Source organism: Ambystoma mexicanum, chromosome 5p (genome assembly GCF_040938575.1).
Source record: "Ambystoma mexicanum isolate Mex_15411 chromosome 5p, UKY_AmexF1_1, whole genome shotgun sequence".
NCBI lineage: Eukaryota > Metazoa > Chordata > Amphibia > Caudata > Ambystomatidae > Ambystoma > Ambystoma mexicanum.
The window spans coordinates 541,897,862-541,916,421 of NC_090930.1; the positions used below are offsets into that span (position 1 = coordinate 541,897,862).

The 18,560-nt window shown below is 50.0% G+C and overlaps 1 protein-coding gene across 10 annotated transcripts in view; it reads right to left on the reverse strand.

Annotated features, from left to right (window-relative positions):
• Window positions 1-18,560, reverse strand: part of BCORL1 (BCL6 corepressor like 1) — a 1,509,155-nt gene that overhangs the window by 224,108 nt on the left and 1,266,487 nt on the right. For all 10 annotated transcript variants that reach the window (XM_069612962.1, XM_069612963.1, XM_069612961.1 and 7 more), the window contains 2 exons: window positions 3,489-3,634; window positions 3,295-3,372 (listed from right to left, as the gene is read on the reverse strand). In XM_069612962.1, coding sequence (XP_069469063.1) covers window positions 3,295-3,372; window positions 3,489-3,634 — 224 coding nt within the window. The remainder of the gene's footprint in view (window positions 1-3,294; window positions 3,373-3,488; window positions 3,635-18,560) is intronic.

Below are 18,560 nucleotides of genomic sequence, written 5' to 3' on the forward strand. Positions count from 1 at the left end.
GGATAAAACACTGGAAGAATAACCTTCTGGCTTAAATGAAATTCCGACACCTGGCTTAAATGAAATTCCGACACCACCTTCGGAAGAAAGGAAGGACGAACTCGAAGGACAACCCTGTCCTTGTGAAACACAGTGAAGGGTGGCTTAACTGAAAGTGCCTGTAACTCACTCACTCTGCGAGCGGAAGTGACCGCAACCAAAAATACAGTTTTAAGAGTTAACAGTCTCAAAGGGCAGGAATGCAAAGGCTCAAACGTAGCACCCATTAGAAACTTGAGAACAAGGTTCAAATCCCAACCGGGCAGCTGGAAAGTTGACAGATGGAACACATTAGTGAGCCCTTTTAGAAACTGAGAAACTAAAGGAATTTTAAAATAAGAACACTCCTCAGATGAGCGCTTAAATATGGACAGCGCCACCATGTAACCTTTAACGGTACCCACTTGCAGGCCCTTGTGGGCCAAAGAAAGCAGAAAAGACAGAACTTCAGGAATGTCACATGAAAAAGGATCCACATTCTTAGCCCTGCACCAGTCGCAGAACTTTCTCCAACGGCAACGGTACAGGGACTTTGTTGCCGGCCGTCTAGCCGAAAGCAACACCTCCATCATGTCTTCAGGGAGGTCCCAATCCTTATACCTCAACCTTTCAGAAGCCAAGCGTGAAGGTTGAGGGATCTGACCTCTGGATGGAGAACCTGACCCCCCTCCCGTGAGAGCAGATCATCTCGGTAGGAAGACGACGTGGAGGGCAGATGGACAAGTCGAGAAGGTCCGGGTACCACGTCCTCCTGGCCCATGCTGGAGCAATGAGGATCATCCAGGAACCGAACCTCCGTAACTTCTGCAGCACTTGCGGAATGACGGGGACTGGAGGAAACGCATACAGCAGTGGGAATGATCACTCCACCACAAACGCGTCTCCAAAGGCTCCTCTTGGCGGAAATTCCCGCAAGCAGAACCTTTCGCACTTCCGGTTGACACTGGAGGCGAAGAGATCCACTTCGGGGGTGGAGCCTCGAGAGAGTCCCTCGACGACCTCGGCCCCACAGGCGTCAACGTTTTATTCGAACACGGTCTCGAGCGCGTCGAGGACCAGGGCCTGGAACGGGCATGACTAGAACGATTCCCCTTGTCCGAGCGGGACCTTTCCCACGAATCGTGCCGACCACCCGAGCCCGAAGGCGTACGAGCGGTGTCTCTAGTCTCTAGTACGGTCATGCCCGACCCCACTTGGAGGCGCTTACGGACCGGTGCCCTGCGATTCAAGAATCGCCAGCATTTTCTTACCGAAGGTAGCCCATTCCTCCGGAGTCGCATGCTTGGTGGGATAAACGACCTGCCGACGGGAGGAGTACGCAGACGGGGTAGGCAACCGATGACGGCGCTTCCGGGGAGTGCCTCGAAGAGGCAGAGGAGTGGCGGCACCCACTCCGGGACCGAGACCCCCTAGACTTCCGACGACAATGCGGAGAGTCGCTCCTCGAATCGTCCGTCGAAAGCCCAGTGGACCTCGACTTCCGGGGATTGGACACCTTACTGACCGACAGTTTCTTCTTGCGCTCCCGCAAGGCTTTGGACGTAAGCGACTGGCAGTCGACACAATCATCCATCTCGTGGGCCTCCCCGAGGCACCAGAGGCAGGCGTTGTGCGAGTCTGTCACCGGCATCTTGGACCCGTAGTCCCCGCATTTCTTGAAGCCCAGAAGCGGAGTGGAAGAAGAGGAAGACATCTCGAAAACTTTTCACAACCGAACAGGTTCGAAGAACCGAAAGAACAAACTCCAAAGAGTCGAGGCGCGACGAGCTCTCCGAAGCGAACACGTTCGCGGAAAAAACGGAACTGAGGCTACGGGCGTCGTGTGTCCAACTTATAACATCCAGTGACGTCGGCCGTCGGAGGAGGTCCTCAAGGGCGGCGTATCGACGTCATCGACGCAGACGCCAAAAGATTTTCCGAAGCAGCACAGCTGTGGTAATTACTGTCATAGATATGGAATACGTTGGAGGACCCAATCCTCTCGAAACCATATTCCTCAAAGGATGTATTAGTGGAAGGATTAACAGGAACAATTATTTACAAATATCACTGGGTCAAAACCAGCCATATCTTATACAATGTCCAAATCCGTTATAAGGTAGATGTTTCTGAAATTACGCCTTAATCAATTAACTTGACTGACAGTACTGGGACCCAGAAAGGGAATTTCCAAAGAAAACAGAATGTGCAGACTTTGTGGGGTGAAGGATATCCCTGAAACTAGCAGACACTAAATGAATAAGGAACGAGAGCTATAGAGATATAGCTTTGTTTGCTCTCCTTCCTTCATTGACAGTGAGGGTTTCTGGCTGCGTTGCTTAGTAGGCAATCAAGTATCTCCGAATATCGCTTTGATGACATTTTGAATGGTAATCTAATTGCAATTGTATAAAGAGGAGGCATCAGTTTCCCGGCAGTCGCGGCCATGCACTGAAATTCCCTACGGCCCTCGCTAAGAGCAGAATAATGCCGGGCGGCCTTCAGAAAAAACATAAAAACGTGGCTGTTTGCCTAACATGGACACCAAATCGCTTTGCCTAAGTGTTGGGTCCACCCTCACAAACATGCTGCATTGACAATTTACGTTACGTGTAACTGTTCTTTTTCAGCGCCTCGATGCCCATGGGTTTAGCCGCTTTACAAATGTAAAAAATAAAATAAAAGTAAATAAGTGGATAGCGATGTCTATTGCTTCTTAGAGATATTTTATTTAAATAGGATTCGTTACTTGATTGCTTATTTGAATTGTTCTCTTTTAATGTCCTTTTTATGTTTTGTAATTCATGTTTTTTATATTAAGTCTGAGCATTTTTCCATTTAAAAACAGTCATGTACAAATTAGAAATAACTTCAATACCAACACAAGTAGCTGCAATACCTTACCTCTAATATGCAACATTACAAGCTGAATCCACAGAGGATCACAGGGAAAACTGACTTATGTGAACCACTGTGAAGGTTTGTTACAAGAAAGTCAACCCTGTTTAAGAAAGGTTGGCTTCCATATTTGGCACTATTGTAGTTATCCCTTTCATTTACCAAGCATACTTATGGCTCAAGCATCTTGCGGTGTTTCACTGAAAACAAACTGAAGATTTCATCGCAAATCATAGGTAATGTGCAGCTCTGCTTTAAATGAAGGGTACAGGATCACAATAGATACATTTGAAAATAGAACCAATGTTAGCAAGTCAGAGAATGTTCTGAAAAAAAGAAAAGCATAACCGTGTATAAATAAAATGTAAAGTAACTCACCAAAAATAGAGCTGCCATAGAAATCCCAGGAAACATGTGAGTCGCCATCAGAGCGGCCTCTGAGATCAGAGAGATAATCTGGACAAATAATAAAGAGTTATGATAGAATCAACAATGGAAGGGGTGGATAAATGAATTCTGAAGGAAAATACATGTTTTGGAAGGCACATTAACAATCTTGCAATCAATCTTACCACATAGATACTGTTTCATGGTGTCACTGTTTGCCAGTTTCATGGCTGTTTGTCCAGAATATGTGGCAAGCGTTGGATCGGCACCATATGACAAAAGCAGCCAAACTGCTTCCAAACTATCATTTACTGCAGCATCATGAATTGGCCTGCAAAACAAAAAAGTAAAGAGCACGTTTTGGGATATCGAGAGCCATGCCAAAAGAATGGAAAAGTTGAAGGTTTGAGGGCACATTATTTGTTTGCCAGATGTTTCCTTGAATCACTGCAATTACTTGTACTAAATGCAGTAATTCAGGAAATCTGCCTAAACAAAACCACTGGAAAAACATTAACAGTTGCAGATTAATTGTAATACTACATGTGGCATCCTGTTTTGAAAAAATTGATGGAGTGCAGTAGTGGATAACACTGCTACTGTACAATGTAAATGAATACACGGATGGGTCCTAATTGACCCTTCTCTACCTTCAATAACAAATCAGGTGGTTTTAAAAATGTTAGTAATTGTTTTAGGAGGTATTTGACCTCAACCAAGTTTTATATTTGCTGCATGCAACAGTCCTGCAAATATGGCATGCATGAAATACTGCATGGTGCATTATTGATATGCTCATGAGGGTATTGGCACTTTTCCCAACCTTTACAACTCCATTGTGCACCACTTTGCCACCTCCCTGTGAGTATATTGGAACATTTCCTTAAAGGATGTATTTGTAAAACCTCTAATCAGTACTCTAATGCTGTGATTGCATAAATCATCATCAGGGGCGTCTGATAATGTGTACTTGCACAATTTGGTGTTTTGATGCAAACACCACTTTGTAAGAGCATTTTGTGGGCTGTTAGGAGCTCCTCTATTTATTTGTCCATTAACAACTAAACCTGGATTATATAAACCTAAAACTGGTGCATTGTCTGGGAATATGGGTGCAAACCGAAACGCACTTAACACATGAAATTTTGCAGGAGTTGATGACTTCGGATTTCCGCAGAAAGATGAACTGGCTACATGTACTTGGCAAGACACTTGATAGCCTAGGTTTACTAGGTATTTTCATGCTCCAGCAATTGTTTCCAGAAAGTATATTAACTTAATAAGGACCAAATACATGGAGTACCGAAGGGAGCAGCGCACCCTCATAGAAATGAAGAACCAGTCGGTCTCCAATTGTTTTAATGATGGATGTAACGGGTTTAACGCTCAATATATGTATTGGTTTCATTGTAAACAAATAAGGTGTGATATGCTTCATCTGAGGATTGGCCGCCTTCTATCATTAAAGGAGGTTTGCAGCAGCACACATCGTGACCAGAAAATCATCATCTGCTGTCTTTATGAAGTAATCTTCACTTATGACATGGTTAATTTTCTGTTTGTCCCACGTTTTTATGAAGAAAAAATATGGTATTACCGGCCTTTAAGACATTAAATTGGAAGTCGAGCAAAGAGGCATTACATTGTATATTTTCTTTACCATCTAAAGACGTAGCAGTGGATGATTATAGGTTTTTAGAATCTTCTTTGTCGCTCCTTGCAGAGCTTTTTGTAAAATAAAATGTCCTCCGAATTAGATATTTATTATGGTTTCGTATTAGATATTTAATGTATCGTGATTTCAATTATTTTTAATGCAATATGATTTTTTTGTTTTAAATGTTAGGTTGTATGTTGTCTTATATGGAGCAAAGCCTCGAAATAAAGATTTTAACACACTAACACTTTGTAAGATTTTACCACAGAGACACAATTTAACCTGAGAAACTGATATTTGTACTCCTGATGAAAGCTGTAAAAATGGTTAAACTGATCACTAGAGTTATAACCTTATGGGAAAAAATCTATTTATTGCTGCATTGTATGGGGCCATTAGGGAAAGATAGTACTAGCGCCACAAAAATAATCAAAATAGAGAAGGGGGATTACACTGGTTACTGGGCTCTGTACTCGCTTTTACAAAGCCCCACCTTGTATTTTTACAGGAAATGTAAACATCTGCTGTTATGTTTCTGCTCCATAACAGATCTCTACGTGCGTTCCTCAAGAATATCAATTTCATCTGCCTATGTGGGCAACAAAATGGTCTTTAGAAATGGTACAATAAGAGGGGGTGTGGCCTGGCACGCCATCGATGAGGCTGCTCCATTAATGGCCTACGTGCAAAGCCTTCTGTTTTTATAGAAATGATACAGTTCCCGCTTTTGAAATCAGCAGAGAAAAGACCGTTTGGTATCCGGAACGCTGGAGGCCCAGATGGTGGCGGATTGAGCCACCAACATGCTCCAGATTGCCTGAACGCAGCTGACCCCCCCCCCCCACCCCTGTTTGCGCTTAGCCTCGGTGTACGGCAAAATGGAGGACAGGCGCCGCGAGTGGAGAAGAGGGAGAGACCAAGCCCTGAGTGCAACCTTCCCAACTTAAGTAAAAGCCCCAGGGGGTCCCTGCTCTACACCACCGGACCACTCGGCTGACCGTCACCAAAGCTGTAGCGAAGCGGAAATCCTGTCAGCTGTCCGTCCCACAGGAAAGTATTCTTCGGTGCTCCAGCCCCCGGGCGGGAGCCGCGACGGAGACAGAGTTGACCAGTTTGCTTTGAAGCCTTAGCCCTTCGCCGAGCTCCGCACCTCCGGCAGGCTTCCGCTTCCTCTGGTGGCTCTCCCGGGGGGGCCGCGGTGCACCTGAACCTTGCCGGCATTGCAAACGCAGAGAGTGACCCTCCCCCTGCACCTCGTAACATACTGATACGAAGCGATGCGCCTCCTCGCTCAGGGGGCCCTGATACTTGGAACCTGCTTTTTGAGGTCGTCTCCGGATTCAACACTCCACTAGATGGTCATCTCGTCCTGGGGCTCCCCCCCACCTAACTGCACAGGCCTCTTGCGGCAACATCCGCTGGGGCCACTTAACAAGGTCCTCACGCCTTGATACGGAACCAAGAGGGTCTCAATGCCACAGATGCCACACCGAGGTATGGATCCTGCCACCTGACCTACCTAAACACCAATGATTAACAGAGCATGGCTGGATCACCCTAATTGCCTGGCCTCAGCCCATCCAGCTTTCCTTGACACGCAGGGAAAGCCCAAATCCATTGAAGTCTACAGCTTAGCTGTGTTTGCTACTACCGGACAGCAGGCCTACGCCTGACCAAGATATTCGCCACGCCACCTTGGTGGCTCCTCTTACTGCTTCTGATCCGGACACAGTGATTCACCTGGGGGTTTCCCGGGGCCTTGGACGGAGGGGGAATTGCTGCATACTGAAGCGCAGTCCACCGTGTGGGCTCCATCGGGCATAATCACTCTTGGCAATCAGACTGCCTAGCAGCCCTCCTCCCCCACAGGGGGCCCGCAGCCTAGGTACAACAAGGAAGGCACAACACCCCCAGTGCAGAGGTGAACTGAGACTGGGGTTCCAGCACCCACCTCAGTTTGGCTTGAGATCTGCAGCTGGGAACCCACCCCGTTGAGGCCAAGAAAGCTGTCTACTCTATTCCTCGTAAACGTCCTCATCCTCTCACTCTTACCATATTTCAAAAGGAATAAAGTAGGACATCCCAAGTCCCGGCAAAAATGGCTAAACACCTTGAATCCTCAAAGAATGCTGACATCTTTACCATGCTGCTCTGGTCCAACAAGGGGAAAAAGACAAACACAAAAATCCCTGCCGCAAACCTCCCCAGAAGGAGCTGGCCAGCAGGCAACTAAGGGTGACATACCAGCCTTCATGCTGGACATGAAGTCTGAATTTCGGTCCTGAATGGCGGAACTTACCGCTAAACTTGAACAGATGGAACAGAGGATCGTGGAGGTGGAACAGAGGTTGGGGGAAATGGAATATCTGACCCAATACAACTCAGCGACGCTCCAGGAGGTACAACGCACAATCCAATCCCTGCTCAAAAAAGTGAGATCCTGGAATACAAACAAGAGGATCTGGAAAACAGAGCTCAGCAAAACAATATGTATTCGGGGGTCCCCCCTCAGTCCCGGACCAAAACCTGGCAGAGTATGTGGGAGCCCTTTTTTCAATCTCTTTAGCCACACCTGGATAAAGCCCAACTCATTCTGGACCGCACCCACAGACTCCGACCTCGGCGATGGGCAGACTCCGACTTCAGACGTTATTACCTGGCTCCATTTCTACACGACCAAGGAAGCTATTATGGTGATAAGTTGCTCCCAAAACGACCTAACCTTTCAAGGGACCCCCCTTCAGATCTTCCAGGATCTTGCAATGGCAACTATTCAGAAGCCGAGAAACCCTGAGGCCCTTGACACTATTCCTTCGGGACCAACACATCAGATATCGTTGGCTATTCCCTACAGCCCTCCAATTCTCGTGCAAGGGGGTTCCCCAGACAATTGGTCGCCTGGAAGATGCTCAGTCGATCTTGCGGCCCAACTCACCTGAAAAGACGGACGCAGGCTCGTCTGAGAAACTTCCCTCGAAACCGAAGCCCATGACTTTGACAAAAGTCCAGAAAGGGCAGAATGCGAGGCGACTCCATGCTGGGATCCAAAGGACTGGAATAGGAACATGGACATAACCACTCCCTCCTTCGAGCCGAAGATTCTCATCCAGTCGATCTGCGAGACGCCAACATGCCTGGGAACGCCTAAGGCTTACCTACTTGATGCAGGCTTTGCACGGCTCCTGCCGGACTCCGAGGCGGATGTCACCTGGAATCCCTTGAAGTGAATTACAGACAGTTTTAGCCCAGTTGGCTCAGGGACAGGCTGACAGGGAAAGGTCAGCTTCCCAAAGGTTCACTGTTCTGGCTTCACGTTGGAAGCTCTTGTTAAAACCCTGGTTGCACTACGATAACAGGATGACAAAAAATCCAGATGGTGACCCCGTGATCAGAAAGCACCGACTCCCCAGGGGTACCCCCGCCACACCTGAAACTGAAGTTCGCCTCGCTGAATATTAAAGGGCTGACCTCCCCCTCCAAGCGGAAGTCCGCATTGAAATGGTTCCAGGATATGGAAAGCTTGGTGGTCTTCTTGCAAGAAACGCACTTGAGGCCCTCACATTTCACACACCTTTGCAACAGGGATTTCCTGCTCCAATATCTGGCCTCGAATGGAACTAAAAAAGGGGGTACAGCCATAGTCTTCACCAGGAATGTACGACCTAAGATATTGGAGACCCTACTTTGCCCAGAGGGACGCTACAAGGTTGTTAAGGCCTTTATTTATGGACAGCTTTACTCCATCGTCTCGGTTTATGCTCCCAATGAAGGTCAGGAAGAATTTTATACAGCATTGGGCAAGACCCTCCTCCCTTTTGTTGAAGGCCAAGTCATCATAGGGGGTGACTTCAATTGGGTCCCACACCCCGTTTGGGATAGGTCACATCTGCCAACCCCAAGAGATTTTAAGCTTGCCACAAGCCTTCATCTGTTTCGAGCTCTGGGGGTGGTAGACACGTGGAGAGTGCTTCACCCCAGCGAAAAAGACTTCTCTTTCTTCTAACATGCGCATAAAACTATCTCTCTAATCGATCTGTTACTGGCCTCTCCACAAGTCCTTGCCTTTGTTGACAATGTGGCTATAGGGACAAAGATACTCTCTGACCACGCCCCGATTACATTGATCCTCCAAGCCCATGATCCTGCTCCACTTCCTCCACGCCGTTGGAACTTGTATGACCCCATCCTCAACTAAAATGCCACTAAGGGATTCCATAGCCACAGTGATCTGGAATTTTTTTAGTGAAAATCCAACTGAAGATACCTCTCCAGCTAACACATGGGATGCCATGAAGGTAGTAGTGCGAGGAGAATTAATTGCACACGGGACGGCATTCCATAAACGCAAACGACAGACCCGTATAATTCTTGAAGAGGTGCAAAAAGCTGAGGCCCGTCATAAGCAAAAAGGCTGGTCCACAAGGACCTAACGCACCCAAAAATGGCCCGGAGGAAGTTGGAAGCTCATTACGCTGAGGTAACGGTGCACCTGCTAGCTAAATCTAAGCAGAGCTACTATGCCAGGAACAACAAATGAATATAATCCTGGTGGAGAAACTGGCTAAAGCGAGGAGAAAGAGCACTATAGTGGGCCTCGTGACCCCAGGGCAAGGTCCAGTATGCAGACCAGGATAAACTACGATTGGCAGCAGCCCATCTTTCTGAAACAATGTCAGCGTCACACTGAGACAAAAGCAGAACAAAGGTACCGCCATGCGGCCGCTCTTCCACAACTCGAGGAGCCCAACATAGGGCCTGGATGCCCCAGTCACAGCTGAGGAGGTGGAGACTGCTATTAAATCCCTCAAACCCAGAGCACCAGGCCCAGATGGGTTCAGGACAAGATTCTATAAAGTGTTTCGCCCCCAACTGGTAGCCATGCTAACAGCCCTCTTCAACTCATTTAGTGTTTCAGGATCCATCACTCTCTGTTAATGCAAGAATCCATAACCGTGCACTTGCTTAAACCAGGCAAAGATCCCAAAGAATATAGCACATATAGGCCAATTTCTCTGCTAAACAGTGATGCCAACATTTATTCGAAAGTCTTGGCAAACCGCCTAGCGAATGTCCTGCCCAACCTGATAGACCCAGACCAAACGGGTTTCATAATGCTTAGGTCGACTGGAGACAACGTTCGTAGAGCCCTAAATCTGGTGGATATCGCAACTCAAGACTCACATATATTGGCATTGCTGGCTTTAGACACTTCCAAGGCCTTTGGTAAAGTAGATTGGACTTTTTTACATCATACCCTGGAAGCTTTTTGCTTTGGCCCAAACTCAAGACTCACATATATTGGCATTGCTGGCTTTAGACACTTCCAAGGCCTTTGGTAAAGTAGATTGGACTTTTTTACATCATACCCTGGAAGCTTTTTGCTTTGGCCCAAACTTTCAGAAACTTGTCTTGGCAAACTACCGTTCCCCTAAAATGCTCCTTCGGTTTAACGCCCCCTCCCTATTTCTTCTCCTTATCATCCCCGCAGGGCAGGAAGCCCGCGGGGGAGCAAGGGCGCGGGTGTTGGCGTCCCGCGAAGGGTGTTTCATTAGCCTAGGAGGGCCACCGTACTGCCGGAGGGGAGGCCACGCCCCCTCCCTATTTCTTCTCCTTATCATCCCCGCAGGGCAGGAAGCCCGCGGGGGAGCAAGGGCGCGGGTGTTGGCGTCCCGCGAAGGGTGTTTCATTAGCCTAGGAGGGCCACCGTACTGCCGGAGGGGAGGCCACGCCCCCTCCCTATTTCTTCTCCTTATCATCCCCGCAGGGCAGGAAGCCCGCGGGGGAGCAAGGGCGCGGGTGTTGGCGTCCCGCGAAGGGTGTTTCATTAGCCCAGGAGGGCCACCGTACTGCCGGAGGGGAGGCCACGCCCCCTCCCTATTTCTTCTCCTTATCATCCCCGCAGGGCAGGAAGCCCGCGGGGGAGCAAGGGCGCGGGTGTTGGCGTCCCGCGAAGGGTGTTTCATTAGCCCAGGAGGGCCACCGTACTGCCGGAGGGGAGGCCACGCCCCCTCCCTATTTCTTCTCCTTATCATCCCCGCAGGGCAGGAAGCCCGCGGGGGAGCAAGGGCGCGGGTGTTGGCGTCCCGCGAAGGGTGTTTCATTAGCCCAGGAGGGCCACCGTACTGCCGGAGGGGAGGCCACGCCCCCTCCCTATTTCTTCTCCTTATCATCCCCGCAGGGCAGGAAGCCCGCGGGGGAGCAAGGGCGCGGGTGTTGGCGTCCCGCGAAGGGTGTTTCATTAGCCCAGGAGGGCCACCGTACTGCCGGAGGGGAGGCCACGCCCCCTCCCTATTTCTTCTCCTTATCATCCCCGCAGGGCAGGAAGCCCGCGGGGGAGCAAGGGCGCGGGTGTTGGCGTCCCGCGAAGGGTGTTTGCGGTCCCGTGGAGGTGTACCTTCAGGACTTCAGGACTTTGTCACTCTGACCTTAAGGCGGTGCAAGGACGCAGTGTTCAGGAGGTGAAGAGGAAGGCCCGGCCGCCTGGAGAAAAAGGGTGAAAGTAAGTGTTGGCGAAGGACTGTAAGAGGAGTTGTTGTCTGTTCTGGACATAGGGGCTGAAAACTGGTGAAAACTGGTGTGGACCAACCAAACCCGTAATGTCACTCCTCAAGTCCCTCAGATCCTTGAAAGCCCATGGCCCCCCTAGGAAACCCCCCCCTCCGTCACCAGCGCTCTCACCCTTCCACCTTCCTCCTTTTTGCTCAGAGGTCCATCTCGCCCGCCAAAAGAGTGGCCCTATCTCCAAGCGGAAGGTCCTGGCTGTGAAGAGGTCCCACGCCCGGGATCAGAAGGGAGTGCCAGTCAAAGCCCTAAATCTGGATGGACAAAACTCTGTTCTAGTACATGCGGGTGAGCACTTTACTTGTTCCCCCGAACCCCCACTAGAGTTGAAAGAAGGGGGTTGTCGGTCACCGCAGGGGAACAGTATAGTCGCAGGTCAAGGGATCAGGGAAGGCCCAATACCTATCAACCTTGGCAGTCTGTCTGATCCTTGTGAAGGAGGGGAATGTACCTTTGAGCCTCAGGCTACCACAGACTCCATCGGAGGAAGACCTCCTAGCTCGCTGTTCCACCCGTCCGCCGCAGTTGTGCTTTCCCCCCATGTTTCCACCTTGAGTGTCAGCCTCCCCAAGGTGTTATCCTTTTCTGGAATTCTTGGTCCCGGAACGGAGATGTCGGAGTCCAATGAGGAAGTCACTGCAGGAATTGGAGCACTAGTCAGCAGATGTCCCTCAGCTTGCTCCTCTCCTACCAGCAAGATCAGGGCCTCCACCCCGCCATCTGGCTCTAACATTCGTGCCAGCCCGGGAAAGACTCCCTCCAACTCTGCTCTGGCCAGCCCAACTGCGGGGGGCAGCCCTTCGCTTGACGATGTTCTTGTATGGAACCTCCCCCTGGGCAATATAAGTTTCGGGAGTGTACCTTTGTCTACGGTGCGCCTATTGGCTAGCCCCTCTCTTCATCCATCCCCACTCAAGGTGTCCAAACAACCAAACTGTGAAACCCCCCCGGCGGTAGGGCCGGTTATCAACCCATCAGTCGAGGTGGACATGTCACTCGGGGGGTGTAAGTGTAATCAAGTTCTGGCAGAGTTGGCTGCTATTAGAAATCTGCTTACAACACTAATAGCCATTCAGGGGAAGGGGAAAGGGGAGGGGGAGTCTTTTTCCACCCCAATTGTTTGTAAGGGTCTCTCTGACTTTTCTTTGGCACACCCTAAGAACCTCGACCCTCCTTGTCCCGAGACTATAGCCCCAACTTCTTCTGGCCCTAGCCTGTTGTCTGGGATGATATATTCGGTCTTTGAAAAAGCTCCCAGGGTAGGGGGATCCAAGCATAGTGAACCCAGTGGGGCGGTAGAATCTGCCCCAAATCCAGTAGGTTCAATAAGCCCTCATCATGGGGGGATGATCGACTGTGGTCAACGACACAGAGACGGTCCATCTCAGCCTCCTGTTCAAGGCCAGACTGGTCGAGCTACAGTGTATCTCCACAGGGTACCAAAAATGGAAAGGAATTTGTTGGAGTCCAGGGAGTCCCTCGTAAATAAAAGCGTTCACTGGTTACGATCCGTGAGAGGTTGTTCCTTTGTGTCCAGGGAATCCTTGGTGGGCTGTCGGAGAATGGCCAGTTTGGGCAATAGCTCAATGGACATAGTGGAACTGGCCTTCTCTGACTGGAGACTGGCGAGTAGGGTCCTGGGTCAATGGCGGGGGACGGGAGGGACGCCCGGGAGCGGAATTGTAATCAGCCCACACTTATATCTAGGCTCTAAATATCCCTTGAGGCCAGTCAGGAGGCCCCTCCCCCTGTCTGGGGCAAACCTCACTCCCCTGGGCCGTGTTCGGTTAGGCTTTTTGGGGGCCAGGCCATGGCATGGGGAGTTATTCAGAGGGTGATGTGGTCCTATGTTTCTCCTTTTTGTTCCCTTATCTTGTATGGAACTGCATTTTTATGAAATTGTAACCTGGATCTGTGTAATAATGTGTATCTCTGTCGTTTAATGGCTGTTTTTATACAACCGAATAAACATGTTTGCTGCTTGCTGCTTTAACTGTAATCTATCAGATCTGATCCCCTAAACATGTGGAACCAGACTGTAATGCCCCCTATCCCCTCGCTTATTCGCTCTGATAATGGACCCCTTGCTCAGCAGGTTCGATCGGACCCGGACATCAAAGACCTTCAAGTCGGCGCCTCCCAGCATAAGATTTCACTCTATGCTGATGATGCGTTACTATCCATAACAGATATTCGCCCCTCCCTAACCTCTGCCCTTAAAGAACTCTGCAGATTTGGGAGGATGGCGGGTTTTACTATCAATTTTGAGAAATCATCTGCCTTAGGGGTAGGCCTGGAACCTGGGGAACAAGAGACTCTAGAACCCTTATGCCCGATCCAATGGAGCGAGAAGTCTATTCCCTACCTGAGGGTCCACATCCCAGCACGTCCTAGAGACGTATACCTATTAAACTTCCCCCTGCTCTCTAAAGAGCTAGAGAGAGATCTAGAACAATGGATCTCACCCATAGGGCGGATCACCGCCTGCAAAATGAAGCTCCTTCCACAATACCTCTATGCCTGCTCCTCCCTCCCCACCACGTTCCCACTGCCCACCCTCCTACGTATGCAGAGAAAAATGCTTTGGTTTATCTGGAAAGGAAGTAAGGCAAGGATTTCTCAAAAGGTTATGACGGGCAATTCTAGATTGGGAGGCCTAGGGGTCCACAACCTACGTAAATATCAGGTAGCATCACAACTGGCACATATTCGTGCATGGGTCATAGTCTCCGGACGTCCTAAATGGGTTGAGCTGGATCAATCCCACCTCACACTCTCCCTTTGCTTTCTCTCACACATTCCATCCCCGTTGCGGCGAACCTAGGCTGGGATCATGGCTTCCACTAAACACACCCTTAAAACGTGGGACTGGGTATTAAAACATAAGAGTATCCCACGTGGCTTGGGCACTTCCTGCCCAGTTTTCCACAACCCGGCCTTCTCTCCTGGATCCCAACTGCTGAACTTCAAAAACAGGACTGCTGGGGTGCTTGGATCCCAGGGACAACTCTTCGAGAATGGCCAAACCCGTTCCTTTGAACAATACAATGCAGCCTTCCAACTAACTGAAATGGACAGGTTCTCTTATGTGCAACTTCGTCACTGGTGCTCCCATCCTCAGACTCGCAAGGAGTGCCCCTAGCCCTCTTGAGCTTACCCTGAAGGATCTGCCGCTGCGGGGGAAAAACTCCACACTCTACAAATTGTTACAGGAAGATATGCTCACCACGAGGGCCCCCTCCATGACAATGGGAGGCAGACCTGGGGCACCCGCTGGACGACCAGACATGGGAAGATATATGGTCTAGAACTCACTCCTCCCCCTTCTACATCACTAATCGGGAGTGTGCCCACAAATTGCTTCTGCGATGGTACTACCCTCCACTCCGCCTGTATCACTTCAACTGATCCCTTGACCCCCAGTGCTGGTGCACGTGCGGACAGCAGGTTTGTATTTTCATATGTGCTGGTCGTGCCCAACGGGACAATCCTTATGGGCCCAAAGCATTTCTACAATTGAAGACATTACCCATGTGGTGATCCCCAGGGAGCCGGAAATCATTCTACTAGGCGCCCCAGCACCAGGGGCTTATCCGAGATCAGGGAGAATAGCCAACCAACTTACACAACTCTTACTGGCTGGGAAAATTACTATAGGCCATACCTGGAAGGCTACCGAAGGCCCCTCAACGACTCTCTGGTGGATCAAACTCTGCGACATTCTGTTCGCGGAAAAAGTTACAGCAGCCAAGGCAGGCCTTTTATACCGGTTTGCGGACATCTGCGCCCCACTTCTAGACTTTGACTGGGACTTCCCGGCAATGACCCATAAACCCCGAATGGCCCGATGGGCCTTACATGCAGGCACAAAGCTACTCACAGACGGACCCGCTCAACCGGGTCAGGATGGAGGGTTATGCTGATGAGGGAGCAGGGGGTCGGGAGGGGAAGGAGAGCTCTGGACTATGCTCACTCAGGCTTCCTTAACTGAAACTTGAGGTCAAGGTATGTGTTGATAAATGCTTGTATTGTTTTCATTTGTGCAACTAGTTTAAAATAAACAGGTTATAAAAAAATAAATGGTCCAATAAATCTCTAATGGCCCCGTCATAATATGGTAGGACTTCCGGTTTATAGGAAGTTGATCAGACTAGCTGTACCCAGTGTAAAGACTGGAGGGGGTGTCTGTATTCCTGCTCTCTATATGGCAGAGGAGAGGCACAGAGGACCCCAGCAAAGATTCTCTATTATTGGTAACGTAGTCGAGCAATCAAGGCCTAGCTTCTCAGGAGGTGATGCAGGCTGCTTCTTAAGTACAGTGTAGTACCCAAGCCCCCACAAAGGAATGTCCACACACTGTATTAGTTAAAACACAGACTTTATATAATTAAGGTTCAAGGTTATATACACACTCACAATAACTCACTTTGTGCTCAGTTAATCTACAATGGAAAATATATACAGTTCTAAGTGGTACCACAATTATTATCAGATTTCATTAAAATGCATCAACTGTACTTTGACAAATGTCACACAAATCACTTAATAAAGGTAACCAACAACAGATATAGGAGGAAAGCAGTCGGTTAGAACAACTAGCAGAATACTGGCCCCTACCACTAGACAGTTCTGTGTGGAGATCCCCCTCACCTGGGCAACCTGTAAAATAAAGATATATCACAAGCCCAGTCGATATATTGTTCTATAAGTCTTAGTTCCTTCTATAATGTTTCTACCACCCCAATGTACCTGGTATAGCAGAATTCGACGAGTCATCGATGGATCCTTCCTGAGCGGCTCCCTTTAAAGCAGGAGCCACGGATCGTCAAGATCCCTCGAAGAAAGTGAACTCGGTGTCGAGGCGGTAGCTTCGGTCACAGCGGTGCTTGTCGACGACAGAGCGAAGAAGTCCTGCAAGGAAGAGGCGTGCGGGGCACCTCAATGTCGATAGTTCAGGACCGCAAAGAGTTTGAGAAGAACTGTGGCCCAGCAAGGGCGTTGAGTCGTCCGGCGTCTCTACAGTCTTTGAGTGGTGGGAAAACAAGTGGCGGATGCTCCTCGGCGCGTCGAAGGCCTGGTCCCCTCCGGCAGGATTAGGCGGGCGGCGGTGCGGACGAGTGCGCCCGTGAATCAAAATTCTCAGGCAAAGGAGCGTTGCAGCTCTGGTCGTCGATTGCACAGCGTCAAGCTGTCCCCGCTTCTGGGCAACACGGCTTCGACGGGCCTGCAACGGTTACAGCAAACTTGCGAACCCTGGTCGACGACAGTGGACGGAATGTCCGGTGCTTATCTTCGTTCTCCTCGGCAGTCCCAGTCTCCGGTTGGCAGCCTGTTGAGGGTATGACTTCCAGGGAGCTTCAGCGAAGGTTAGCGGTGCTTGATGGTCCCTGTGAGCACAGGAAGAGGGCACCTAACCAGGTCCTCTCTTTTGTATCAGTCTCGACGTCACAGCGGCTTTCAGATTGTGGTGAAGGTAACAGCAGTCAACCTTCTTCGGGCTCGGCTTCGAGATTCAGCTTCAGTTTCAAAGGCAGTTTCTACTTCAGCTTCTGAACGAATTCTAGCAGTGAGAGGCCCCCAGATATACTATTTGATCTCTCATTCATTCTGCTGTGTCACACTCAGGAAACCAATCACTCAGAAGGTCATTGAGCAGTCAGTCAGCCAATAAGGCATACAGTGCATTCAGGCCATACGCCTCCCTCTCAGACACTCACAAGGAATGTGTATTGGGGCAAGTACCCAGCCATTCAATACTACACACTGCATTCATGCCAGTTTCAGGCAGGGCTGTCTCAGCCATTTTGTCATACACCAGAAACCAGACATCCACAACACGAAGTGCATATTGGTCACACACTCCATTCACCCAGGTCATACCCACATGGTGTACCCACAACATACAGTCACTGGGAAGGCTCCAGCCAGTCTGGCCTGAACTTCACAACAACGCCATATATGGAACTTCCACCCAACAGCCAGTCAGGGGGAAGGGACAGAGTCAGGGCTTGCCAGGTCTTTGGGAAAACAAGGTAACAGGCAATGGAAAGCAAGAGGCCACATGGGCCATCATGTTTCCTATCAGGAATCAACTGATTACAATGGCAGGGCCTGGGTATCCCAAAATGGAGGAATATCAGAGCACCTGTCAAATTCAGCATGGAGCTGCCACCAGCCCATACCCTGCCCTGCATACACTAGGGGCACAGGGTTGTACCCCCACCCAGGAGTGTTAATAGGTCTGGCAAAGGTCTGGGGCTACACTAATGTCGGGACTTTCGAGACTCTGGGCTAGATATACCTTTGGTGGTAGCTCCTGAGCTTCTATCCGGGGCTACAACCAAAAGATATGGGGCTATAGCCCCCTAAACCCCCCCTTGCAACACCTCTGCCCCCACCCATGTGTGCCATAAGGGTATCCCATGGGTCTGTACACTAAACCAAAAACAGGAAGAGCTGCACTGCCAGGAGTCCCATATGGACTCCTGGGCAGAAAACAAAACGGAACACAAATGAAAAAAGGACTAGGAGCCGACTCGACTGGTATGCTTGCCTGAGAGCTCCCGCCTGCCCCAATGCGCCTTTTCAAATAAATACTGTTTTCCCCTCCCGTTCGGGCCCGGGATTGCTTCCACCGGCGGGGGAAACACCTCTGCACCCACTGACCGAGTGGGTCCCGGTTTCATCCTGGGACTGATCGATGCAACCTCTCAACAGCCCTGGGACCCACTCAGCAGAGAAATGGCCGCCGCAGCTCTGAGGCCCGGAGGCCGCCCAAGAGGGAGTGGAGCAGTCATAGCGTCCCTGCCGAACTACCGGCGTAGATATTGAACCTGCGTGAGCCCGCTTGCCACTGTCCCCCACTGCCTCCGGACCCAATATCCAGCTTCCTGCTCCAGCGCCGACCGAAGCAGCACTACGCCTTGAGGTAGGAGGACCGCCGGCTTCCCGCCATCCCTCACCTAACGGGACTCGGCCGCTAGCCCGTCTCCTCCCTCCCGGGCTCCGGGATTAGGCGGCACTGCAGTGTGCACACTCA